Genomic DNA, 27,386 nt, shown 5'->3' with positions numbered 1-27,386 from the left:
GGTGGAAAGCAAAAGAATGATGTCATTCAATCTGCTCTTCTAAAGATCACACTGGCTTCAGTGAAGGGACAGAACTCGGGGGGGGTGGGGGGTGGCGGTGGGGCCAGGGGCCAGAGGTGTCACTGGTGTCTAGATCAGCAATACTGGTGGCTTAGACCGTAGTAGAAATGGACGGACTGGAAAAACAACTTAGGGCAGGAGCCACATGACCTTGTGATGGGTCAGCCATGCTTCAGGGGTTGAATAAGTGAGTGGATGGTACTATTTGCGGAGCTGGGGAAAATGGGAGGAGGCTGCAGCCAGCAGAGCCTTCCCCGCCAAGCTCAGTCTTTGCTCAGATCCCTTCGTGAAGGCAGCAAGGCACATGCCCTACAGGGCATGGGAGAAGCACTAAAGTTAAACTTCTGGTCCCATGCTGTCCTTTCCTGGACTGCCAGTCCCCCACTGCCACAATCACCACGAGCCAGGAGGGGCTGGCCTTCCAACTACAGCTCGACAATGCGGTGCAGCCCACATTTGTGAGCTCGAGGGCAGGGAGAATGAGGTGCAAGTCAGATAGGCACGACCAGCCCACTGGGGTCATGGAGAGCCAATGGGGGTCCAGAACACATCCGGGCTGTGGCAAGAGGCTGGCTAGTTCAGCAGGGGGTGCTTGGCCCAGAGCTTACTCTGCTTCCCCCCAGACACACTGGAGTGTGGGCATCTAATAAGCTCACCAATAGGCAGGACCTCCCTACCCTCCAGCCCCCACATACTCAGTAAGGGTCCTAGAACCTCCCAGCCAGAGGCTGCACTGAGAAGCCCAGGACAGGCTGAATGACAGTCAGGCCCAGTTCTGCCATCTGGGACAGAAAGCCCTCCTTAAAGAGCTTGCAGCCTCAAGGCAAAGGAGCAAATCCCCCTTGCTGCAGGGAGGTACAAGCCCCAGGCTTCAGCCAAGCATATAATAGCAGAGGGGCATCCGGATTCAAAAATCCGGATCCTTGTAGGGCCTGAATTTCTTCAATCAGCAATTGATTCCAAGGGAAAGACGACCCCCAATTGATGTTCCCATCAATTATCCTCCACAGACCGAAGGAAAATAGTTTACTTTTTGACCAACGCCCTCAACACAAGAATGAAACCAGGGCTCATGGTAAGCCTGGGGATTCCACGAGCCTGGCCAAGGTTACCTTTCTCAGCTCATGGAATTTCGGGCTAAATGCTTTCAGAGCCCACCCAGGGATGGTCAGGGGCCCTGGTGCTTCTCATGGGCCACGTGGCCACATTCCTGGGCTCCCTCCTGACACCAGCAAATCAGGGAGGGAGCCCTATCATTCTTTTCTCCCTAAGTCTTTGGAAGCCACAGGTTGGCCTCCTGTCCGTGGGAGAAGGGGTGTCACCCAGAGAGGGAATCTGGATGTGCAGCCATGCCAAATGGCCCATTAGCAATGGGACAGGATACCTGACCCTGTGGTCATGCAGGAAGGGCACCACGAAATCAACCAGAGAACAATGTCTTCTCTGAAGACACGAAAACCGATGTTCAGACAAGGTCCAGAGGTAGGCTAGATAGGAACCCAGGGCCCGGTGGCCCTGCCCACCCTATAGACATACGGTCACCCTACCCTGCCCAGCTTTGCCTTGGGCCCAGCCCTTTCCAGGACCCTGGCTGCAGGGAGAGAGGAGGGAAAGGGACTAGTACACTAGCAAATACATGGGTGGCCTGTTAGGGGTTGAATTATGCCCTCCACAAAAATATGTTGAGATCCTAGCCCCCAGTACTTCAGAGTGTGACCTTATTCGGAAATAAGGTTGTTGTAGATGTAACCAGTTAAGTGGAGGTTAGTGGAGTAGAGTGGGCCCTTAGCCCAACATGACCGACATCCTTCCTTCTAAGAAAAGGAGGAGGCCCGTGGGGAGAAGATGGCCACATGACGACAGGCAGAGATTGGCATGATGAATCCACAAGCCAAAGAATGCCAAGAGTTGTCAGAAAACAGCAAAAGCCAGAAGAGAGGAGGATGGATTCTCTCAGTAGCTTTCAGCAGGGACATGGCCCTGCCAACGCCTTGATTTTGGACTTCTTCGGGGAGAACTTCTGCTCCTGGACAATCTCTACTGTTTTAAGCACCCACTTTGTGGTGCTTTGTTGTGGCAGCCCTGGGAAACTACGCCATGGCCGAAGAGCTCAAATCCCCTGTCCCCGGAGAAGACCCCATCCCAACACCTGCCCCCCCACACGTACACACACGTGTGCGTGTGCGTGACAACTGCACCCACTCTGGCCCACGATCACACTATAAATCCCCAGGAGTCCCTTTGAAACAACCTTTCCCAGAAGATGGTATCCGCTGGCTTTGGGGGTGAATTACGTGCCTATACTCGATAGCGGTGAAGCTATACTGCTTTCCAAACCTGTTGTGATTGAGCCTGGACCAAACTCTGACCAGCTCTGGGACCTGGAGTGGAACTTCTCCCCCCCCCCCCCCCCCCCCCCCGTTTTCCTTCTCACCCGTCCCAGGGAGCCGGGCCCTTCCGTCTCCAGAGACCTGAGCTGCCGGTACCTGGCACACGTTGTAGTGCTCAAACAGAGATAGGAATCCGATGTCGCTGCGCGCAGCAATGCCTTTCAGCAGCGTGATATTCCCATTCCCAGAATCTAGCTCAACCACATCGTTGAAAACATTGGACACCGCTTTCCCGGTCAGGAGCAGATTGACAAGTTCCTGCAGATTAAAGCAAGAGGGAGGGTTTGTCCAGGGGAGGTCGGGAACAAGAGAAAAGGGGTGGAAGAGGAAGGCAACCAAGGAGGGAGAGAGACCAAAATTACAGGGGGCTGGGACTGAGTTCCTACGAGCCCTCAGGAAAGCTGCCAGAGGCCCCAGGCAAGGGATTCTAGGAGCGCATTGATCTTAACTCCATAGGCTTTCATTGAGTGCCAGCTGTGCACAGGACCCTGTCCTCAGCTCTGGGTGGCAGCAGGGGAGTGGGGGTGTCCTGTCAGGAGGGAAAGAATGGCTCATGACCTCAGGTGTCCGGTCTAAGCAGGGATCAGGTGTGTCCCTGCACGGCTGAAGCACAATGTAGGATATGACCGGGGCTATAAAAACGTGTGCATGGCACACTCCAGGGCCAGGCACACATGGGACCACATGGCTGAGTCACAGCCACTTTGTGGAGAAGCCACATTTGGGTGGGGTCGTGAAGGATGGTATTTTTTTTCCTAAACTTCTTTTATTTTGAAGTAACTTTAGATTCAGAAGGATTTGTAAAAACAGCACAGAGAGTTCCTGTGCACCCTTCACCCAGCTTCCCCGAATGATAACATCTTACACGACCAGAGCCCATTAGCAGCAGCAGGAAGTGGACAATGTGTGCGGCACCAGTAACTCAGCTCCAGGCCTGATCTGGATATCACCAGTGATGGTGGGGTCTTCGAGCAGGGAGGGAGAGTGGAGGGCGGCAGAAGAAGAGAGGTGGAGGCGAGGAGCCCCAGTCTGGGTTCTGGCTCTGTCTCCGCCATCATCACCAGGGTGGCATCACATGTTCAGCAGCCATGCGACTTGTGCCGCAAGGCCAACAGGTCGACATTCCCGCTGGCCCCAGAACCGGGAAACGGGGACATGCGGAGCCCTGTTCCTCCGGCAGTCTCCTTCAGCCAGTGTCTCCTGCATCAAGGTGGCAGGAAGCGCTCTTCCTTAAGCAAGGCAGCTAGGGGTCCAACCCCCTGTGAGGAATGGGGACACTGGGGCTCGTAGATGGGAAAGGATTTACCCAGGCCCCACGGCTAGTTAGTGACAGCGCTGGACTTCTGTCCACATTTTCCGGCTCCCTGCCTGGTGTCCTTCCCTCGCCCCTCACTTGTTACCCTCAGGGTACCAGCTGGCTGCTAAAGATCCCAGGGGTGTCTGCTGCACCCCTGGAGAAAGAGCTGAGTGAGCCCAGCCTTAGCACCTGGGCAGGCTGGACCCTCTGCGTCACCCACCCTATCTGCTCTGGAGTGCCTATAAGGCCAGCAGGCGGCCACCGTCCCCATGCTACTTGGGAACGGCCAGAATAGCCCTTTCCCAGCATAAACTTTGGAGGTAAGAGTTCACAGGAGTGTTTTCCCCTGAATTGTAAAAGCCACGCTCCCGTTAGTAAATCCCTCCGTCAATACCAAGACCCCTGCCCTGGTGGCAGTAAAAGACGTCCCCTCTGATGGCCAGAGAGCGAACCCCATTGGAGGCAGATAGCAAAGGGGCCCCATTGTGTCCTTGCAGAGGAAACGAGAAAAAATTTGGAGGAAATGTCTGCTCTGAGATACTGTACCTCAGGGGCAGTGGCCGCTAGGAAAGGCACGGCCTTTTTCAGATGGGTTCGAGTATTCCCATCTGGTTTTCAAGGAGAAGTAAAAGGCCCCTGCACCCCATCTGTGTCCAACCTTCCTCAGAGCAGAAGGCCCTCTTGAAATGAGGGAAAAGGGGCGACACACAGCTCCCTGCCCCAAGTCTCAAAATCATGCAGTGGCAAAGCTCAGTGGTCATGTAGTCCCTTGCTACTCAAAGTGTGGTCCGTGGACCAGCAGCATCACCTGCTCTGGGAAGCCTGTTAGAAATTCAGAACCTCAGACCCCGGGCTGGACCCATCGAATCTGAGCCCGCTCTTCAACAAGCCTCCCGGGGCGGGGCTCATATACACATCAGAGTTTAAGAAGCACTGGTCTAATCCAAACTCCTCATACTACAAATGAGGAAACTGAGGCTCGGGGAGGGGGAGAAAATCAGCCCAGCTCATTTGTGTGTGAAACCGTGAACACAGCTCAGAACTAGCCAGAGATTCTGGTCTGGCATCCTCTGCGCTCTGCTTGAGTGCCCACCCTTGATCACATCTCTCTTTCCCTGCTGAGGGGGAAGCTCCCACAGAGAAGGCAGGCACCCAGAGGGGGCACTGGGCCATCCCGGACGGCCACTTACCCTGAGGCCTTTCTCTAGGAAGGTGGGCATCAGTCAACCCCATAGTCCCTCGGGTTGCCGGCACAAACTGCAGCTCTGGAGCTGGCCCCTGCACAGTACCCAGGTGTTTGCAGAGATGGCACAAGTGAGCCAGGACCGTCAGGACAAGGTCCTCGTTTGGGCCTGAGCAATTCTGCCCAGCCTGTCTGTGCTACACATGCTATTCCCGTGTGCGTCGAGGAGCAGATATAACGATGGCCCGGGGGCCACTCTCGGAGGCCTGGCCATGCCGAGAAAGGCACAGACGGAAGCCAGGAATAACATCTAGCTCCCAGTCCTGATGCTCACTGAAAGGATCACGAACAGATCTCTTCTCTGGTATCACCGCACATCTGGGAGGATCGATGATAAGCAACTGTGCTAAGGGACCCCCTGCTCCATCAGGCCCCCCGAGGGCCCCTTTGTGAGGCTGCAGAGGGGAGGGTTATTGCCAGGACGATGTCCTGTGCAAACATAAAGGGTGCCATGGCCCTCATCTCCCCAGCTGGCCCAGAGCTCCCGTTGTGCCCCCGGGGCTCTGGCTGGGGCTCTGGGCTATGCAGCGCCTGGCTGTGTCCTCAGCCCCTCTTGCACCCCCTGCAGTGCCAAGCACACAGGTCTGGTGCAGCAAGCTCTCCAGAAGTGGAAGCTGAACTGAGTGGCCTTTCTAGGTCTCCATGACAGTGAAGCCCAAAAGAGGCTGGCACATGAGAGACGCTTGGGGGAGGGGGGAGGGGGGAAGGGGGGGAGGAGGGGAGCTGGCACGGGCAAAGAAAGAAGGGAGGAGGAAGGAAAAGAAGCACCCAGCTGCCCGGCGCCCCACTGCACCCCCTACCTGGGTGCAGTATCCATGTGCTCCAATCAGGTGGCTGGTGGGGACGTCGAAGTCCTGGCGAACCCTGGAAAACACAGAAGTGATGGTATTAGGATGCCTCTGCCTGGCGCTCCTGGGCAAGCCTCACCGGGTGAGCTCCGGGTCTGGGGGGAAGCCAGGACTCCTCAGTTCACACTCACTCTGCTCTGGGCAGCGTCCTCCACACTGGCTTCACCAGGGCCACCGCCGACACGGAGAATGGCGACAGAGGAATGACATGGCAGAAAGGCCCCCGCAATTGGAATCCAGCGTCTGCTTTCACATCCCAACTTTTGCTTACTAACAGTGGGGGCAGGGACATCCCGGTCCATCTCTGGGCATCTGTCTGCGAGTCTGTTTAGTGGCAGCAACAGTCTCTAATGCCTGCTTGAGTCCTGAGACAGTAACTGCCACCACCTGGGCACAGACCCTGTACCCCATACTACCATTATTCCTCCAACCCCAAGAGCAAACCAAGGCTTTGAGAATACTGACTTGCCCGGGGCACTTGGCTATGGGCTATGGAGCTGGTGGAGGACCCAGAAGCCAGTCTTGGAGGCCTGTGCTCCCCTGACCCCAGGTTACCACAGTGGCTCTACCCTTAGCAGGGGGCCCCTAAAAGGCAGGAGGTGAAAAGCCCCTTGGCCGAAACACATCCCTCAAACTGGAAGAAACTGACTTCTAGGGCTGTATGGAGCTGGAAACCAGGTGTCATTGTCAGCAGTGGCTCTGTCATACGCGGGGCCAGCACCAGGAGGCAACCCCACCCCTCCATGAATCTCAAAGCTCTCCTACCATCTAGAAAGCCCACCACTAGGACACAATTCCTTTCACCTACCCCCACCTAAATCCTCCAGGAGACTGTCATTGTCCACCAGAACCGCGGATGAGCAAAGAGGAAAGGAGCCGTCATCTATGGAACGTGTCCGGGGATGCTAATTTCAGCCTCGTCCCCGGTGAAGCAAGGATGACTATATTTTACAGGCATGGAAAGTCCCAGTACGGCATCGCTGGGGGTGACACGAGGCTGCTGCACAGGCCCCGGGGCTTGCTGCCAGCCCAGCACCGTGCCCGCGGCCCGGCCTGCCTCCTCCGGCCCCACCCCAAAGAGACCACAGACAGACCGCCCAGAGGAAAGGGCTCAGCAATCGCGATGTTTGTTTTCCCTTTCAGTGCAAGAGAAGAGAAACCTGGTCTCAATTTTATGCTTTAAATCTAAGATCTGCCGAAAGTCCACAAACCTAAACCACTCTGGCCCCTGTATCTTTCCCAAACGAGTCTAGAAACTCAAGCTCCATGACCTTTGTAGGAGAAAACGCTTTCTTGTGGTTTTTAATAACCGTGGCCAAATGGGGATGCTTTGCGGTCCACATGGGCAGATGGGCTGGGGTTGGCCCTGCAGGGGCCCAGCGGAGAAGCACGGAGGCCTGGGGGTCCTGGGAACGGCCAGGGAGGCTCACCCACCAGAGACAGCCCAGCAGGCCCGGGAAGGAGCAGGCTGGGGTGCCAAATGGCCGCGGGCAGCACTCGACTGGCGCTAGCTCAGGCCGAAGAATTGATGGAAATGCTCTCTGCAGCATATACGGGCATCTTCTGAAGAGAAGAAAATAACCTCAAAGGAGCCCTGGGTGGACCGATAAGCATCGCTGGCCCCAAGCCAGCCTGAAGCTTTCAGAAGCGGTCTGATCTTCATAATCTCACAGCCTCGTGCTCACCCAGCGGGTCTGAGAGCCTGCGTCAGCTGAGCACAGGGGTACAGGCGGAAAGGACAATGGGAGGAAATGGTAATTGCATCCTTAGGTGCAAACACGATGGGAAATTCAGGAGTGAGCACGGAGCTTGAAAGGGAGGAACGTCTGCATTTCACATTAGGGCGTTCAGGAGACGCCAGGGAGCAGCTTAGGGCTTAAGAGATTTACAACTTTGGCAAATCTAGATGCCCAGACCTCCCTCTAGGGGAAATCCCTGGAGAGCTGAGTGTCAGGAGTCCTTGAGCAAAGGAAAAACGGCTTCTGCTTTGCCCAGAGACAGGGCAATTCAAAGGGCAGGGCCATCACCAGGCCCGAGTTCCAGCCCCGGCCTGCGGTGTGGTGGCAAACCTCTCCTCTCCAGCCTCAGTCTCCCCTTCTGTGACATAAGGGACTTGCATGCACCAGATGCATGCCCCCCTCCCCCCAATTCATATGCTGAAGCCCTGACCCCAGTACCTGAGAATGTGGCTGTATTTGGAGACAGGGCCTTTAAAGGAGTGATTTAAGTTCACTGAGCCCATTATCGTAGGCCCTGACCCAATCTGACTGGTGTCCTTTCAAGAAGAGGAAACTTCTTGACACAGAGGGACACCAGGGATGCATCCTGGCAGGGAAAACACCATGTGAGGACACAGAAGGTGGCAGCCACCTACAGGCCCAGGTGAGAGGCCTCAGAGGAAACCATCCCTGCTCACGCTTTGATCTTGAACTTCCAGATTCCAGAGCTGTGAGTTCCTACTATTTAAGCCACCCAGGCTGTGGCATTTTGTTACAGCAGCTCTAGCAAACTAACACAGTGGCCCCCAACATCTGTTTAGACTCAGAGCTCTCTCTTCCAGTGACATCTTCTAGGCAGAAGCCAAATACATGAGCTACTCCGAAAGCATCCCATCCTTCTCCTTCTCCTCGCCTCTGGGGCCCCTCTGGGGTACCCCCAGGTGTCCAAGGCATGCAGTGTCCTGGGAGCAGGGGCTGAATCAAAGGAGGGGCTGCCTGAACTCTGAGGTTCCCACACTTTCTGGGCTTCTGAGCCACAAGCAACGATGAGCCCTTCTGTGGGATTGATAACCATTCCTAACAGGCAGGCTGTCCCTTCCATAGGCTACCTGAGGACTGGACAAATGCTGGGCCCTAAAGTAATCCTGCACAGCCTGGGGACACAGGTGCCAGGAGCAGGGAGGAGCCAGGGCTTGATGAAGTCTGCCCCCTGAGGCTGTTGCCCACTGGGGACCCCTTCAGGGAGGAGCCTACCTGGGTTCTGGATTCCAAGAAGCACCGTGTAAGAGAAGCCTGAATGGACTTGCCCAGGGCAAGGAACCTTAGGAGGAGGGGCTCGGCCCTAGCTGCCCTACCACTGACCTCTTCAGCGTTCTGGGAGCAGAGGGCAAGACCCCGGACCCGCGGTCGGAGTGACGGCCCCCCTCAGAGGTATCCGGAGGAAGGGGAAGAGAGAGCTCTTCCTGGGAATGCCAGCAAGGACCACTTCGCCCATCTGTGCCCCCACTGAGAGGTCCCAGAGACAATGCACTGTACCCAGAAACAGAACGAAGAGGACACCAGGGCTGGCAGGGCCCTCCGGGCTCAGCACTGCGCAGATGGAAAAATAGATGCCTAGCAAAAGAACACAAGTGGACCAGAGCTAGTGACAGAGGCCAGCCCAGATTCAGCCCTCAAAGCTGGGCTGGGGCTCTGCTGCCTCCTCCCAGTCATTCCTTGTCACACATCTCAAAGGGACAGAGGTTCTGCCACTGAGCAGCTTACAATGCTTGAGCCTTGAACCTGCAGAATCTGTCATCTCCCTCAAAGACACCATCCTCTCTGAAGCCTCATGAGGCCAGAAGAACAAAGGCCCCCATCTCCATCTTTCTAAGGGGGAAACTAGAGAACCAGAAAGGAGAAGGGACTTGCGGTCTTGTGGTCACACAGGCAGTCAGCAGGCCAGGACTGTGTCCCCAGTGCCAATGTCACACAGTGTCCCCTGTGGCCTGGAACACGGGATGGTCAGCCTGGCGGGCCAGCTCCAGGCAGATCCGGGAGCCTTCAAGCCCCACTCCTGGTCCCACCCTCCCTGACTGGGGCATGGCTTGTCCCTTCACCCTATAACCTCCCCAACATGCATCTGAACATGTGAACCTAAGGATCTTGTACAGAAGTTTCCGAATAAGCAGAAATATGTCTAAGTGGCCTAGAGACACGGTTCCAGTCTATAGTCAAAGCCACTCACCTAAAATCAATGTCTGCGAGGTGGAGTCGTGGCCAGCTCGGCCTCAGACTGGCTGAGTGACCTCAGGCAAGTCCCTGCCTCTCTCTCAGCCTGTGTCTTCACTTATAAAACCAGAGGACTGGAACAAGGGGTCTCTAGGGACCTTCTGGGATGTGAAATTGTCTGGTTCATGACTCTGATGTTTAAAACATCAAGCCTAAAATGGGTGGTAATTAACTCAGGAGGGTCAGGCCAGACACCTCCCCTCCACCTGACCCCAAGGTGGCGCCAGGCCCCAGGGCCACCACCACACCCCACTCCGCCCCCTCCCCTGAGAATTCTGTTGACTTTTGAGGACAAATCAGTAGGGAGAAGGGCAGCTGTGGAACAACTAAGAGAACCTGGGCTCTGAGGTCAGGGCCCTGGATTCAAATCCAGTCACTGCCACTTCTTGGCTGTCCCCTCTCCGAGGCTGGTTCCCCCAGCAGGAGGGGTGGGATGGTGCCTCCCTCTACCACAGATTGCTGTGAGAACTGAAGGACATGAACTATATAAAGCATCTGGCATTTGGTAAATGTCACTTCCTTTTTCCTACGATAACAACAATAATAACAACAACTAAAAACACAATGACCGAGAGGTCACGATTCCAGTAACCTCAACTACTCGTATCGCGGCCAAGAACCCAGAATACATGGAGGCTTGCGAGCGGTCGAAATTTAGCTACGAATATCTAACAAGGATTTGGGTAGAGTGGATGTTGACTATTTTCCCAGGAAGGCCTGCAGGGAGTGGGCGATGAGGCAGGACACCTGGCTGTCAGGTGCACTGTGTGACCTTCAGCAAATGGCTTTCTGTGTCATCCCCTGCCGGGGACAACAATACGCACATCAAAGAGTTGTTTCCATAAGGGTCAAGGCCATAAAAGGGCCTTGCACACTGCAGAGAGCCCCACAAGTTGGAGGGGGTGGCTGTTATTTCCCCTCTCCAGGCAGGGCCCTGCAGAGGAAGGGCCAAGGTGCACGGGTGGAGAGAAAGGAGCCGGAAGGAAGGGAAAGCAGAGGTGTCCAGGCCCTTCCCAAGCTGCCTTCCGCCTCACCACCCACTAGACCTCTCCCCACGTGCTGGCACCATCCTTTCCAACCAGACCTTATGCAATTGTTTTCTGCAAACCCCACCACTGGCCTTTGCCTGCTTTGTTCTCATTGCCTGCCAAAACCCTTCCCACATATCCCTCAGAGCCCTGCTAAATGTCACCTCCTCCATAAAGATAGCTCCCTCGTCCCAGGACAGATGTGCCCCATCTCTCCTCAGCTGGCCCTTTCCTAAGAGCACTCGCCAATGCTTTTCCTGTGCCTGGTTTGTCCCTCCAGGCAGCAAGGACTTTGAGGGCCAGGATTATGTTGTGTCCATCTGCACCCCCCCCCCCAACCTGGCACCCAGAATTGAGCTCTAACTCTGCAGATGCACAGCAAATGGGCCCTAAATTATGTGAGCCTGGCCCACACCCATCCCAGGAGAAGCTCTAAGGAAGGCCCTGACGGAATAGGCTCCAGAAGCTGAATCCCAGGAGATGTGCAGAGGCAGGCGGAAGGAAGCTTCCCACCCAAGCAGCCAAGGTTGGCCTGGAACAGAAGATTCTTCCAAAAAGTTAATTGCTTCTCCCTCCTCCTGAGGCCCATGCTCTTTATCTGGACACCCAAGCCCTTTGAGGAACATGGAGGTATAGCTCTTAGGTGAATGGGTAGGAGTGCTAGATGCACAGAATGTCAGGACATTCTCTCAGCTCTGCCACTAAGTCCAGTGGGGTCTGGGCTTAGTCGCCCTCCTCTGCCATGGGAGACTCAGTGCCCATGGGCAGACCTCCTGCCCTCAGCCACACCCCACTGGCACTCACCAGCTGTGACTTGCCGCCCTAGCAGCCTGGAACCAGGCTTGCTTTGCCCAGACTATGCCGGCTGAAATTAAATGGAGAATGAAGCTGTTGGACCGCTTCTGGTTTGGTATGGGCCTACTTGGGGGTCTTGGTTCCCACTTCTCCTTCTGAGTCAGCAGACACACTGGGGCAGTGTCTGTCACTCCTCCCCCAGTCCAGATGGGGATGCGGGCACAGGGTCTTAGCCTGGAAGCCAGGACACTCAAGGATGGTGTCAGCTTGCCACCGACCTGCCCTAAAATCTTAGATCCTTGGTTCCCACATCTGTAAAATGGGATAATGGCCTCAGGCCTCTGGGCCTGCCCCCTTGGGTTACTGCAAGCCCCAAAAGCCCAAGGTGACAATGAGGACCTCTTTCTCCTCCACCTCCAGTGAGGCTGGGTCTCTAGCCCCTGCCTTCTATGTGGCGAGAGGACTTCACAGGGCCCCCAGAGGGAGCCAGTGAGATCTACAGGACACGGCTCTGGTCCACTATGGAGGGGACACAGGAGCAGGTGGCCAGAGAGAGGAAGGAGGGTCAGTGTAAGGAAGTGGGATCTGAGTGGAGGGTCTCCTATTTCCAACGACAAAGGTACCCACAGCCCTTTGGGTCTATCTGCCACGCATCACCTTGGCCTCTTCAGACACATGTGCCGAAAGAGCTCACTAGCATGGCCTCTGCCCTAATCTGAATCAAGGTTAAGCTGACTTGGAGTTCGATGAGGAGGTCCCTCTCCTCCTGTTCCCTAGCTTATATGCAAAAGATGTTGGCATGTCGGGTAGGCAGGGCCCTTAGCCACCATGTCAGATCTCTCATGCTGCATGTGGGAGACCCAGGTGAGGGAGGCCAAGGGCTTTGTTCAAGGTGCACAGAGCAGTTGCTAACTGTGTGAGGTCGGGACGCCTGGTCTGGGTGGTTCTGTGTGCAGTACATTATTCTGGGCTGGAGGAGTCCAGGAGTCCAGAAGTATCCCATCTACCCCCTCCCATCACAATAGCACATCTGGGACCACCAAGCCTGGGATTCTCAACAAGAATAGCCCACTGCTCAAATCCTTATGCCACAAGCCCACCCACTGCGAAGGTGGTCTCTGACTCAGTGAGTTCTGCTGGATTTGGAAACATTGTCCTTTCTTTTCTTCATTTCTGAGAGGAACCAGTGGGGGCCTCCATTAAAGCCCAGGTCTGACCCGCCCCCAAACTCACATCTTCCCTCCTGTTCCTTGACATGTCCCCAAATCCAGTGCATCCCTTTCCCAGCCAGCGTGGTACACCTCTGTGGGTTCTGCCTGCCTTCTGGGCCCCCATGACGGATAGAACCCAGGCCCGGCCACCAAAGGTGTCAGGAATGGGGTCATGGCTGCCGGCAGGGCTGAGGAGTGCTGGGGAGAGGGCCTCCTCTCCGCTGGGCCCACCAGAGCCCACCACACAGCAGGGCCCTCCTGAGGACACAGACAAGACAGAGGGAAGAAGTGTGACAGGACAGAAGGAGGGACGCGATGTCCCAAAGACACCGTCTGGTTCCTGGATCCAGCTACTCTTAAAGCCCTGGGCTTTTGATATGAATCAATTAGCAGCGCTGTTTTCTGCTTACACTGGCTAAGAATCAAGTTTCCATCACTCGCCTTTGCATTACCAACACTCACGGTTGGCTTTCATTTCAGGGCTATTTCCACAAAGAAAGAAAAGGTGCTGTTATTTTTCCTCTCCTGGAGAAAGTTACAAAGAGCAACAAAGCCACCATGGTGTGGCTGCTACCCCTCACCGTGATGCCCGGCTGGCGCTGTTAAAAATTACTTCAGCACATGACAAACTACTGCCTATTTTGGACTTCCAAGACTGCCTTTGGACGGCCCAAGTTGCCCCTGTAGCGAATGCCAACGGTCTGAGGCATGAAAAGGGTCTCTTCACAGTTGTTCCCCCCACCACCACCCAAGTGGGTATCTCCGGGGCCCTCCCCTATGCCAGGCCCTGGCTCACTGCTGGCTCCCTGGGGGCCGGAGCACCCTCGCACCGCACTGTGCAAGTCTGGCTCTGAGCCAGCCAGGACCCCAGGGTCCTGAGCATCTTTGGGACTCGTGAGAGCATGCTGGGGAAAGTTCTAGGCTGTGTGGTTTGGAAAGCGGTGGAGCTAGGTAAGCATGAAAGCCTGTACAGATTTACTGTAAGCAACTCAAGATCTTAGGAAGGAAAACAGATGGCTTGAAATCAAGTGGAAAAAAATAAAACCTTCACAGGGTTTTGCAGTGAGCCCTGGTAAACAAAACTCAAAGGCCAGCTTCGCTACTATTCTTTCAGCCTCTGACAGAGAAGTGACCAGGCTGTGCCGGGCTGCGTGTACATCTGCCCTTGGTGCCCTCACCCTGGCCCCACCCAGAGCTGGCAACAGCCCATGGACAGAAGGCACTGACTTGGGTGCAAGGCCTGTCCCTGGACATCAGGCATGAGTCTGAGACCCTTGCTAGGAGGGAGGGGCGGCCGTGTGACCTTCATAGCTACCAGCACCCACATCACCTCACACCCAGCCCCACAACCTCACAGAGCCCTCATGCACACACACAGGACCACGAATGCACACTGTGTTTGTAAAGAGTGGGTGATTCCCAGCCCCACACTCCACTCCTCCTCAGCTGCACAGCATGTGATCTGAGAGACTGCCCTGTCTGGGCTACCAGGACAGGTTTTCAACTACCCAAAGTGATAACAGATCACCCTGAAATGGCATCAAAGGGTTTGGCAATGCTGAATCTGAACCCCAGAGCAGGAAGGCCCTCGGGGATGGTCTGGTTCTACGGCTGTTAAGCTTTGTATGCAGAGCTGGGGCTTCTCCAAACAGGGGTCTCCTGGGGCCAGGCTGGAGACTGGGAGGGGCAGGCAGGGGTCTCCGCCTCCCCACCCCCTTCACCCTACCTCCCCCCGGGCTCTACTCAAAACAGTCCTGGCTACATCTGCTTTTCATAGTGAGCCTGGGGATACAGTGTATTTGGAAAACAGTCAGATGTCAGGTTCACAATAGAAAGAATTTAAGCGCCTCTAGTTGCCCCCCGAGGCCTAAGGCACAGGCTGGGTCAGCCATAAACGTGCTGGCAACAGAGCAGAGGTGGGGACTCAGGTGTTCCGAAGCGGCAGCCAATGAGTGGGATGCTGTCATGGGAGCCGTCACCCACCGGGCCACCCGGGACAAGCCTGTCAGCTCAGCCTGACAAATGGAGCCAGTGCTGGATGACATCCGCCCCCATGTGCCCAAGGGTCCACAGAGAAAGGCCTTTGCAAGTTGCTAGCCCCTGCGGCAGGCCAGGATGGGGTGGCCTTTCACAATCCCAGGACCGTTATCAGTGCTAAGTGAATCCCAGCAAACCTCCAGCCAGGTGTGGCATCCCTCCTGAGAACAGGGATCAGAGGCTCTGGGGAGCCGCGGTGCGCTGGAGCGTGTGACTGAGACGTAAGGGGCCTAGACCAATGCAGGAGCTTCCCCTTCTAACAGCTTCTTCAGAGGAGCCCAGAAAATGCCAGCAATGTTAACGTGCTATTTCAAATAATGTCAGCGTGACTCTCTCACAGGATCTGGGCACCATTTCTAGGGGCTCTTCTCCTCCTCACCATCAGTCCTGTCTTTCCTCCATACACTTGCCACCCCTTTTAGGAAGTCCCAGACGGCGGGAAGGAATGGCCAGCTCCACTCCATGATGTCGCCAGCAGCCCTGTACCCAAAGCCTGCCCCACTCCCCCCCCGAAGCCCTCAGACAGTCTCTCTAAAAGCGGTTTTAAGCTTGAACAGATAAGAGACAGCCGAGTGTCTTCTCGAGCACATCTTTGGCTGGCACCCTCCCAGGCAGGGACTGGTTCTCCCGCCTCCACTTCTCTTGCCCGCTCTGAGCAACAGCACACAGCACCCAGGGAGGCCCCGGGCAGCTCAGGAAGTGCCTGCCAGGGTGGGCACCACCGCAGGTGGACCCATCACCACTCGCAGGGCCTCCCTGCGGCCATGTCTGCACCACCAGGCACGGGGCCAAGACTGAGGGCAAGACGGACAGGATGGGGCACGAGATGCCTCTGAGCACAGCTGTGACAGGACCACGCCAGCAGCGGCCGTCATCGGAGCGGGCTACCCACCGGGAGCCGAGCCAAGCGCTCAACATATAAATCTTTATTTAATCTCGTGAAGCAGGAATTAGCATCCCCCTTTCAGAGAGTGAGAAACTCAGGTGCAAAGGAGTATAGAGTCAGGCCTGAAATCAAGTCTGTTTGACTCCCAAGTTCCTTAAACAGAAAACCCAAAGAGTCCTGTCCGGGCCCAGGCTGTCTGGGCTAAGCTGTGTGAGCTTGGGGCAGGTCTCGTTTCTTCACCCGAAAGACAGCGATGCTGACGGGAATCATTAGTGCCACCGAACAGGGCTGCCAGGGGCGGGAAACAAGTGTGCTGTGTAACATGTTGCAGCAAAGGATTGGGCACACAGGAAGCTTACTAGGTGTCGGTCACCATCGTTCCTGCTGCTGCTGCTGAGAATATCTTCCACGCCGTCTTCTTGGAAGGGAAGGGGAGGCCCAGGATAAGACGAGCCCCCCCCAGTGCCTGCCGGGTCCAACGCTAAAGCAGATCTCTACCAGGGAAGGTCCTCAGGAGCCCTGAGTGGGAGGGAGATGGTCTCAACATACTTTTACTCCTTCCTCTGCCCTGAGAGCAAGGGGAAGGAGGGGACTCCAGACGGATCTTATGGGTCTCTGTGCCTGTGTGTGTCTGTGTGCATATGTATGTATATCTGTGTGTATGTGTCTGTGTATCTCTGTGCATCTCTGTGTGTGTATATGTATATATATCTGTGTGTGTATATGTCTGTGTATATCTATATGTGTGCATGTGTCTGTGTGCATCCGTGTGTCTCTGTGTCTGTATCTCTGTGTATCTATGTGTGTGTGCATCTGCATGTGTACGTGTGTGCAGTGGACAGGAGGGACGTGGCAGAGCTGAGATGTCAGGCCTGGTAGCATGAGGCCATGCAGGTCCAGCAGGGCAGCCATGCCTCACACAGATGCCCCCAAGGAGCCAGAGCCTGGGCGGGGAGGGGACAGACACAGCCCAAGTCCTCCCGCTCTGGACAACATGAAGAGTAGCCTGGCTATGGGGGGTGAAGGCCCGTGCACATGGAGAAGGCCTCCAGAGCCACTCCCTGCAGGAGCACACCCAGGCTGGTGAGCAAGACCGTTAGCAGCTGCCCCAGTGACCAGAGCAGAGACACTCTGATCACAGAGTCCTAGACCTTCAGAGCCGGATGGTTCCCTGTACAGGTGGAGAGACTGAGGCCCAGGAGATCACACAGCCAGATGTCACCAGGCATGGGCCTCCTGAGAGCCCAGCTTCCCCTCAGGTAGCTCAGGGGTCTCAACCACATACCCAGAGACCCCCACCCAACGTGGTCAGGCAGGGATTAGCAAACTTGCGCCTGGGGAGAAGACAGTGTGGCTTATGGTCTCTGGTGCACGTGAGCCCGGGCCAAGAATGAATCGTATCATTATGGCAGGATTAGAAGAAAAATGCCATTAGAAAATCTGTGTGTGCACCACATTTAATAAGGTCGGTAGCAGCAAGCAGCAGGCAGGCCGGCAGCATGAGGCCACAGAGCCCCCGCGTCCTCCTCCTACCCAAGCCAGAGCCTACGGGGCATGGGACAGGCCCTGGCCCGGCCCGGCCGCCAGGAGCAAGTGTCTCCTTCTGCCAGGGCCTCCCCAGCCTGAGCACCACATGGCTACTCTTACTACCTCTCCACTCCCCAAGGCCTACCTACATGGGGTTGTTCCCAAATCATCCCCCACAGCAAGCACCCCACAAAATGAAAATTCATTCCCTGGGTCTCCATGGCCTCTGGAGTCTGCTCTCTACTTGGAAAAGGAAGGAGTAATCGATCGTACTTTACAAAACTGTTAATGTGCTGTTAATCTTCCCCCCTCCCTGGTGACATAATGCACAGATGACAAATACGGATTAGAGGTCTAGAAAGCTCATGGAGAATGGACATGATGGAGAAACTCCAGCTCTCGGGCAGCCGGGCGGCCACATTTGATAAGGGTACACAGAACTGAAGTCCTCCACTTCCAGGGCCCCCGGGTACCCACCTACCCGTGTCCTCAGGGCTGGCCCTGGACCCAGACCTTGCAGCTTTCAGACTGCCACGGCCTACGGTGAGCCCCGTCCTGAGTTCATGGAGGCCCTCGGTCCTTTCCCAGACCTCCGTCTCAACTGCCCATCCCCATCCACGTCCCAGGGGAGTCCACATGTGCTGAAGTATGCGCCCACCACAGTCCTACGGGGGACCCAGCGGCACTGTTAGCTGTTTGGGTGGGAGTCCCTCCAGGCAGCCCCAGCACACGTGGGGAGACCTAGAAGGTAGCTCTGAACACACATGTACGTAGCATATAACTGCTCTCTCTCCTCCACCAGCCGACCATCCCCTGTTCTACTATTTCCTTCATCCTCCTGACTATGCTCACGACACGCCTGCTATGCACCAAGCATGGTCCTGGGCTTCTCGGGGGTGGGGGTGAGGCAGCAGCGAACAAGACAGACAAGCCCCGCCTGGGGGTTTGAGGGAGGAAGACACTCACAGCTCCGTGGACCTGGACAGGATGGCAGACAGGGCGAGCAGGATGCATCCGTAGGGACCCGCTTCAAACTGGGAAGAGGAAAAAGGAATGAACACCCACCAAGTCTGCACCCTCTTCTCACCTCCTCAGGGGCCACACCTAGGGAGCAGCCTGACCCTGAGCCAGCTGCCCCAGCCGGGTCCCAGAGGTCACCAGGTGGCTCCATGGCAGGCCCCCTAAACGATGGGGAGCACACCAGCCTGAGTGACAATGGGGGCAGACACAGTGGCCGCCAAGGTGCATACCAATGACGACCGAGTCCCGGAAGTTCACAATACAGCAGCCGGGGCAGCCTCCCTTACCATGCAAGTGTTTGTCACAGGCCTGTGCTTTACGGTAGTGTTAATACTGCCCTCTGCCACACAAGGAAATGGGTCAGATACCGAGCAATTGGCCCGAGCTCACACAGCTGCTACACAGCCCAGTGGGATTCCAGCAGGCTCTATTTGATTCTGAATCCCTTACTCCAAAGACCTGCACTGTGTTAAGAACGGCAGGGAGCAGGTGTGGGGCAGAGTCAGGGTCAGGATGGCTGAGTGACCCAAGCCGTTCAAGTACAAGGACAGGTCCTGTCTTGCAAAAATTTTTGGTATTTTGTTCATCATGTTTTTTTGTGTGTGTGTGGATTAATTATGATATTTAAAAAATATTATTGATACTGATTATTGAGGATTTTGGTACCTCCTTGAATTTTTTACCCAAGGGGAGCACCTCATTTATCTCCCCCCGGTCCCAATCCTGGGTTAGAGCCCACAGCCTAGAGCCTGGCTGCCTGGGTTTAAATCCTGGCTGTGCCACTCCTAGCTCTGTGATCACGGGGACAGTTCTTAACTTCCTTGTCCCCAGTCTTCTCACCTGTGAAACAAGGATAATTATACCAGGACCTACTCTCATCAGGGTATTGTGACGATTAAGTGAGATCATCCTTATAAAGCCCGTAGGACGGGGCCTGCCACCCGTGTGGGCTGTTAGTATGGTGCTGGCTCTGCACTGCCCACCTGTCCAGTAGCCTCCTGCGAAGGGCTACGTCACGCTGACGCCCTAGAGAAACGCCATCCCCCAGCTGCAACTGTGTGAAGACCTTACGCATCCCCCCTCTCGGGATGACACCACTTCTAGTGCGTTGTGGATGAAGACGCTGCCTTATGATGGTCAGTGTTCCTTATGTGTGGTCAGTTTCTTTTTGGACTTGAAACCAGACCCTCAAACACGTTTGTGTTGCTGAAACAATAAGAATGATATCTTCGATCCCCTTTCCATTGTTCCCTGGTTGCCAGGAAGCTCAGAGCCAAGTAGGGTATTCAGCTGCGGTAATTATTTCAGCTCAAGCTTCTGATAAAATTATCTTTTCTTTCTTTCAAAATACAGTCTTCATTTCCATACTGCAACTCAATTCGTCATCTAAAAAATTATTGTGTGGGGCACCTGGGTGGCTCAGTCAGTTAAGCAGCCGACCTTGGCTCAGGTCACGATCTCACAGTTCGTGGGTTCGAGCCCCCCATCAGGTTCTGTGCTGACAGCTCGGAGCCTGGAGCCTGCTTCAGATTCTGTGTCTCCCTCTCTCTCTGCCCCTCCCCTACTCGTGCTCTGTCTCTCTCTGTCTCTCAAAAATAAATAAATGTTAAAAAAATTTTTAATAAAAAATAAAAATAAATAAAAAATTGCTGTGTGAACTTTCGTGCCACGAGGAGGCTCCCTGATAAGGTTATGCTTGTGAACAAGGTGGACGCGGATCTGCCTTTGCGGGAAGTAACTCAGGGAAGAAAGAACAAGAAGCAACTTGAAAAGGAGGGGGGAAATACAAGGTGCTCTGCAAACACACAGAAAGGGCCTTCAAGTAGACTAAGGATTTAGGGAAGGAAGGAATGCAAAGGAAAGCTTTCAGGAGGAAGTGATATCCAAACCCAAAGGACAAGAAACAAGCAGAAGAGAGGGAATGCTGTTCCAGGCAAGATGAACAGCAAGTGCAAAGGCTCAAAGGCAAGAGAGGGCAGATTTACTATGGTTGGAGCATAGAAAAGCCCCAAGAACATCATCTTTTTATAATTAACTTTTTTTCTAGAAATTCATAAGTAACAAAATATTTTGGTGGGGGGGGGATATAGAAATGGAACAAATAAATCAACAACAATCTTATATCAACCTCATTGTAATTCTCTGATCTCAAACCAGTCACTTAACCTCTGCTCTCCTCAGTTTCTCCATTTGCAAAACGAGGATGATGAATCCCTACTTTGCGTATTTCCTTGGGCTCTGGTGCACATTCTAGGAGACCACGGCTGTGGACATGCTCTGATGACTGCAAAGGGTAATGCTGATGCCCTTGTACAGCAGGACACGGGCTCAGGAGGACCAGCGCTCTGGTCACAGCTCTGCTACTGACCTGCATGTTGCCTCGGGGAGTGACAAAGCTCTCTGTCTCCGCTTCCCCAACCAACTGCTGCCGTGGACCCACCCATGGTGTTGGGGGAGCCATGGCACCCTCTCTGTCTGCTTCCCCCTCAGCCACACCTGCAGCTGCAGGGCTGCAATGAACCAGGGGACACAGAAGCCTGCTGTGCACCCCAAGTCTGCATAAACATGGAGAACGGTCAGTACTATGTGGGCCAGCATTTTCCACAGTCCTTGGAACAGCCTCAAGGGGAGCTTCCCATGAGCTCTGGATGTGCCCCTCTGTGCAGACTGGCTAGCAGGGAGAAAAGATGCCTGCCTGGGGCTTCTGGCCCCCACCAGAACATGACTGAATGGCACCAATATTCCATTTTGTTAAAAAATAAAAAAACATTAAAAAAAATTTTACTAAAATTATCTCATCAAATCCAAGCTGCCAAGACATGGGAGGCCACAGGGCAACGTGCCTGCATTGAAAGGAGAGCTCTCCGGATGGGCATTTGGGCCCGAAACTGCCGTTAGGGTCCGGAAAAATGTATGGTGCCATTTGGGAAGAAGGGGCCATCCTCCAGCGCTGCTCTGGCCCTGGGGAGATCGAAGCCCACCAAAGAACCCCAAAAGGAGGCAGGGGCGGAGGCTCGCCCAGCTCGCAGGGGGCGGCCAGACATCTCACCCGAGGGTGAGCAGTAATGAAAACACAGCAAGGAGGCTATTTATTTTGGGCAGCGATGGTTCAGTGTTCGTTTCCAGGCCTGGCACGAGGAACCCCTCTTAGGCCCAGGCCATGAAAAATGAATTTGGTGAGGGTAGTGCTGAGGCAGCTCAACGGCTTCCAGAAAAAACATAATTACACTGTGGGGGAAGGCACCACCTTCCAGGGTGAGGAGGGCCAAATACTGACCACTGGTACACAGGGACCAAAGCCAAGTGAGGAGGGGGAGCCACTCTGGATCCAGAAGAATGACAGAAAGAAGGCAGCCCCTCCTCAGCACAGGCCCACCCTCTGAACCTCTTCCAAAGTCACTGTCTTGCTTGGGCTTCACAGAAACCCCAGGGTACAGACAGAGGGAGGAGAAAGGCCTCATTTCATAGACGAAGATGCAGAAAACCTTGGTGCTGAGGCATCACCCCAGGGCCATCAGTGGGCGGTGACAGGCCCCAGGAGCATCTGAGCTATTTCCCAAGGGCTCTCCTTTGCCCCCTCGAAGCCTCCAGGGCACCTCCCTCTCCTGGCACCGGTGGCTCCACGCTCCGCTTCACCCGATGGTGTGAACACAGGAGCCCGGGGGCCTGCCTCCCTGGTCAAATCACATGCACGGAGGCGATCAGGCTTTGCTCATCTTTTGGACTCACTGCTGTATCCTCACAGCACTCTGAGTACATTTAAGAGTAGAATCCTTGGGGCGCCTGGGTGGCTCAGTCAGTTAAGCGGCCAACTAAGGCTCAGGTCATGATCTCGCGGTCTGTGAGTTTGAGTCCCGCGTCAGGCTCTGGGTTGACCGCTCAGAGCCTGGAGCCTGTTTCAGATTCTGTGTCTCCCTCTCTCTGACCCTCCCCCATTCATGCTCTGTCTCTGTCTCAAAAATAAATAAACGTTAAAAAAAAAATTTTTTTTAATAAAAAATAAAAAAAAAAGAGTAGAATCCTTTCTGCTTATTTAGATTGCCTGATGCTTAATTTACAAGGCATTCTTGTCCATGCATTTAAGTTTCTTCTTTAAAAACCACCACTGGACAGTAACGAGCTGGAAGTTACCTGCTAACTGCTCCATCTTCCATTTTCTAGATGAGGCAACTAAGGCCCAGTGACTTTCCCAAGGGCCCCATGTGGCTGAGGAATAAGCTAGCAGGGGCCCTCAGGTCCCTGCTCCAGGATCCCTACAGCTGTGTGCACCAGCTGGGAAGTGCACTGCATCGGCAGACAGCCCCCTGGGTTATGTCCGTGAAGAACCAGAGAGAGCCAGAAACAGGGAGCAGGTGGCAGCCAGTCTAGGCCGGGACCCCTCCCGTGCCAGAGCCCCTCTCTTGCACCTCCCAGAAAGGCCAGGAGGAACGGTCAGTGCAGAAAGACAGCGTCCTAAGCTGGGGACACGGGCCAGGCTCCTTGGACTGAATCATCTCTGGGCAACAGCTCTCAGGCAGAAAGTTTCTGAAGAGTCAGCACCTTGGTGACTGCACACCTGCCTCGCAGTGGTCTCAGGACAGGCCCCATTTTCCTACCCAAGCAGCGTCTGTGACCACTCTTCCCTGGCTCCGCCCAGACGCACAGCGCCTTCAGGGAACAGGAGATAGTAAGACAGCAGAATGTCCAGTCCCACCACCCGGGCTCGCCAGCAAATCTCTAGGCAAAGTCACCTTCTTGGGAGCCTAAAAGAGCTCATCCCACAGCCCAGAAGGCTGAAAGAAAGGCGAAGAGGCATGGACCATTTGCTTGCACACCAGGAGAGAAGGGCTCAGCGCCGTTTCTTTCCTTCCACCCTGACACACAGACGTCAGAAGATGAGACCTTGCAGTTGGGGAATCTCAGAGGTCATCTTTTGGCCTTGGCTCATGCTGCACCCTGCCTCTGTAATGCTTCCCCCTCATTTCTACGTGTCTACAACTTACCAGTCTCAAGGTTACCTTAAATAATCGTGATAGCGGTGACCATTACATCAACAACGAAAGCTAAAATCACTGACCACACTGAGCCAGGCACGCTAGTTCTGAGCACCGTTTTTATCAGCCCCATTTTACAGATGAGGAAACTGAGGCACAGGGAGGCTAAATAAGTTGCCCAAGGCTACAGAGCTACTAAGCAAGGGGTGTTACCTGGATTGGAACCCAGGCAGAAGGCTCCAGTAATCATGTCCTTTACCAGGGAGGCTTGGGCTCCTTCCTCCACAAAACCAGTGAGGCTACAGCCCTGAATTCCCACAGTACTTTGTGCTGTTCAGGCCCTGGATGTGTTCCGCCCCATCTCACAGCAAGGGGTGGGGGCACAGATCTCCACCAGCAGACAGGGTGCTGGAGGCCCCACCCAGCCGGGATATATTGAGCAGGGTCTCCATAAAGAAAGCAGACAGCTCTACCATGCACATCCCCCCAAATAAACCACTGTTCATACCTGATGGATGCTTTGTTGAAGAAAAGTCACCAGCTCCTCATAGCAGGTCAAACTGTGCAGTGTGAGCTGAGGAGACACAGACCCCCAGGGTGAGCCGCCCAAGCCCCCACCAATGGTTCCACGTCCTGGATTATCTCCCACCACCCCGGCTTCAGCAGCTACAAAACCCACTTGGAAATGTCCCTGTAGTCAGACGGGTGACCTTGAGAGCTGGGGCGGAGAGGCACACAGGCCCAGACCCGTGTACAACTTAAAAGGCTGACAGGGCCCAGCTGGGGTCTCGGGGGTGAATTCCGCCCTGCTAGCCACACCAGGCCTACAGAGCCCTGGAATGGAGGTGTTGCAGAGCCAAAGCAAAGGAGCCCACATTGTGCCTGCCCCCCACTGACAAGCGGGATCTGAGAAGCACCTGGGGGTGCAGGGGAGCCGGGGCGAGAGACCCACCCAGCTCTAAGCCCAGCAGGCAGTGTCCTGAGTTTGGCAGGAAGCTGCGGGTATGAGTCTCCTTTGCTTTCTCAGGCAGGATAGGAAAAAGCCATTTGTAGAGAAAACACCCACCAGGTGAGGCCCCCAGTTAGGATCCCGGGGCCACATGTGCCCAGACTCAGGTCAAATGAAGCAAACTAGGTAAAACAAAAAGTCCTCAGTGCAGAGGAGGTCCACTCGTGGAAAACGTCACTTTGTATTCTCACGTCTCTCATTTCTTTCCCTTACTAGGTCACACCAGGTCTGGCTTTATGGCCGGTGCTCTGTCCCGCACAAGCTCTTCCCCACCCTCGAACCCTCCTCCCTCTCCATACCACCCCACTGCCCTCTCGCAACAACCCCAGAGAGGATGCTGAAGAGACACAGAGGGACAGAGAGGGCTGCGGTCCGGCCAGAAGGCGTTACGTATGGCCTGCTCTTCTCTGTGACAGGGCGCCTGGTGGCCTCTTGGCCATAAAGCCAGTCCTGGCGAGAGCCCACCCCCGAGCCCCTACCTCTGCCCCCACCCCAATCCCAAGTGGAGGATCTGCTAGCCTGGGCTGCAGGGAGGGCTGGCCCATCCCCAGCTGAGGGAGGATTTACTTATATGAAAGGAGACCGTCCCCACACAAAGCCAAAGGTTGCGTGATAATTTTCCAGAAAGCCGTACTGTTTCTAAGACTCCATCTGCTTTGTATTTCCCTGTTGGACTGAAATGCTGTGTTCCTGAAGCCCTAAAAAGGAAAGGGAGATGCATGAGTCCTCTGCATGGGGAGAAGACATGCCCTTGAGCCAGGGTGAAACCACATGTGCCATTAAATGAGGACAAATAAAAAGGTGGCTCCAGAGGAAAGAACGGGACCAAGGGTTTCTCGTTTCTCCCCCACTTTGTACTCACCCACTAGGCTGGGTCCAAAGAACTCCACTAGTGGGGGTGGGAAAAGGAATGGAAAAAAGACGGCAGGAGGAGAGCTTAGGGTAACCAAACCCAAGTCCTGGCAGGAGGAAGCCTGCCTCTCACCCACAACTGACAAATAGATTTCCAGACTGAGGAATGCTGACTTGTCCTTCATTTTCAGGGCTGGGAGGAATTTCAGCCTCTGGCCTGAGGCTTCCCACCCTAACCCCACGTCCGTTTACACAACACCCTGCATGTGCAGCCCAGGAAGGCGTGCACTAAAAGTGGGGTTTGGGGCCCACTGGGTCATTAGCCTGCTGCCTGGGCTGGGACCAGCCACTGCCCCTCTCTGGGCTCCTGTTTTCTAATCCAAAACAGGGAGAAATTGAATTTTTGTCCCATCTGCTTTCAGCACTGCCATGCAGATCCTAAGGGCCAGGGCTAATCCGTTAACTGGGACACGAGTACCAAGGACAAGCACTCGACAGGAACAACAATAATACCCAACACTGAGATTGTACTTAGTATGTGCCAGACATTGTCCTAAGTACTTCACATTTATTATGCACTATGTATTCATGTGGGTAAATGATTAAACTGGTAATATAGTCACTTATTACATATAACTTATTTAATTCTCACAGTCACTCTACCAAATAATCATTACTATCATCCCCATTTGCCAGATGAGTAAACAGATGAAGTGCAGAGAGGTTGAGTCAATTGTCCAAAGCCACACAGCCAATAAGCAACAGGAGTTAGCTTCTGGAGCCCCTTCTCTTTAATTTTTTTTCAATTTTTTTTTTTTTTTTTTTTTTTTTTTTGAGAGAGAGAGAGAGAGAGAGAGAGAGCGAGCATGAGAGGGAGAGGGGTAGAAAGAGAGAGGGAGACACAGAATCTGAAGCAGGCTCCAAGCTCCAAGCTATCAGCAGGGCTTGAACTCACGAACCACAAGATCTAGACTTGAGCCAAAGCCCACCACTTAACCAACTGACCCACCCAGGTGCCCGGGAGTCCTCTCTCTTTAGCAGTGTGCTCTACGGACAATTCTACCCCACCAGAGTGTAATCTTTGGCCCCCAAAGGCATCCTTTTTACTAAAGCTTAGCCACAGGCCTGGGATGGAGTGATGCTCCCGCTGTGAAGGGCCAGACTGAAGAGCAGCCCATGTGGACTACATGGATGGCGTCCTCCACCTGCGGGAGGATGGAGGCAGTGGGGGTAAGTCTCTTCCTCAGTGGAACAGGGGTCCAGGTGACAAAGTGGACAGGAGCATGCTTTGGGACTAGGAGAGCGGTATGAATCAGAGGGTGACTGGTTACCGAGAGGCTGTTTGCCAAGGACACGGGGTCAGAAATACAGAGGGGAGCAGGCTGCCTAGGCCAGAGGGTTGTGTCCCCCAAAGCTCCCCAGGGAGGAAGGCGAGACAGATGCGACCCCCGGCAGAGAGGAGAATGGAGCTGCATGGAGACCCCTCCAGACCTCTCCCAAGTGTGGGGCTGCCTCTCTGGGCTCACACTGGCATGGGGCACATGACAGGCACCCAGGAGGACGCACAGACAGCCTGTTGGAAAGACAATTTCCCCAAGGACAGGAAAGCACACAGCCAGCTTGCCTGCAGCCGTGCCCCATGTGAGTGGTAGTGACAAGGCCCTGAGAAGCACTTACAGTGTGACCACGGCTCTCTGATGGCCCCCGGCCCGCCACACAATGTCCGCGATGGCCAGGGCGAGGCAGTGGGTCCTGTGAGCATTGGAAGGCTGCAGCGGCCTGAGGAGGAAAAAGAGAACGTGTTTATGCCGGTAGGGACACAAGCCAGGGACCGCGTAGCCCTGTAGCAGATAGCCTATTCCTTCCTCTGCCACACAGAGGGCCCCAGAGCTCAGGGACTCCCAGCAGGGCCTCCTCAGATGAGGGCCAAGGGAAGAGCCCTGGGGGACGGGCCCCGGGTGGGGCTGGAGGAGGAGCAGGCTGAGGAAACAGCCCAGGGAGCAAAGGGGACCCTGGAGGCTTGGCAGGGCCCGAGGTATGTGTAAGCCAGTGCGGTGCGTTCTGACAGAGCCCAGGAGGCTGAGCTGAAGGCATTCTGGAACTACCGCCACTCCGAGGAAAGGTAGCCATCCCTGGCAAAGGTCTGGTACTGCCCTGACCCAGCCTTGACCAGTCCCAATATCCAGTCCTGTGGAGACAATGGTTTGTGCAAGCAGGTGCC

At 54.8% G+C, this 27,386-nt stretch overlaps 1 protein-coding gene across 2 annotated transcripts in view; it reads right to left on the bottom strand.

Moving 5' to 3' along the window:
- MINDY4 (MINDY lysine 48 deubiquitinase 4) overlaps positions 1-27,386 on the bottom strand; it is a 109,726-nt gene that overhangs the window by 14,145 nt on the left and 68,195 nt on the right. For both annotated transcript variants that reach the window (XM_060632831.3, XM_078440865.2), the window contains exons 10-15: positions 26,843-26,944; positions 24,948-25,011; positions 23,813-23,878; positions 18,278-18,345; positions 5,791-5,854; positions 2,547-2,708 (exon numbers count right to left, since the gene is read on the bottom strand). In XM_060632831.3, coding sequence (XP_060488814.1) covers positions 2,547-2,708; positions 5,791-5,854; positions 18,278-18,345; positions 23,813-23,878; positions 24,948-25,011; positions 26,843-26,944 — 526 coding nt within the window. The remainder of the gene's footprint in view (positions 1-2,546; positions 2,709-5,790; positions 5,855-18,277; positions 18,346-23,812; positions 23,879-24,947; positions 25,012-26,842; positions 26,945-27,386) is intronic.

The sequence above is a fragment of the Panthera onca genome, chromosome A2 (genome assembly GCF_046562875.1).
Source record: "Panthera onca isolate mPanOnc1 chromosome A2, mPanOnc1 haplotype 2, whole genome shotgun sequence".
Classification (NCBI taxonomy): Eukaryota; Metazoa; Chordata; class Mammalia; order Carnivora; family Felidae; genus Panthera; species Panthera onca.
Note: the sequence above shows the minus strand (reverse complement) of the source record. Positions and strands in the feature narration are given on the sequence as shown.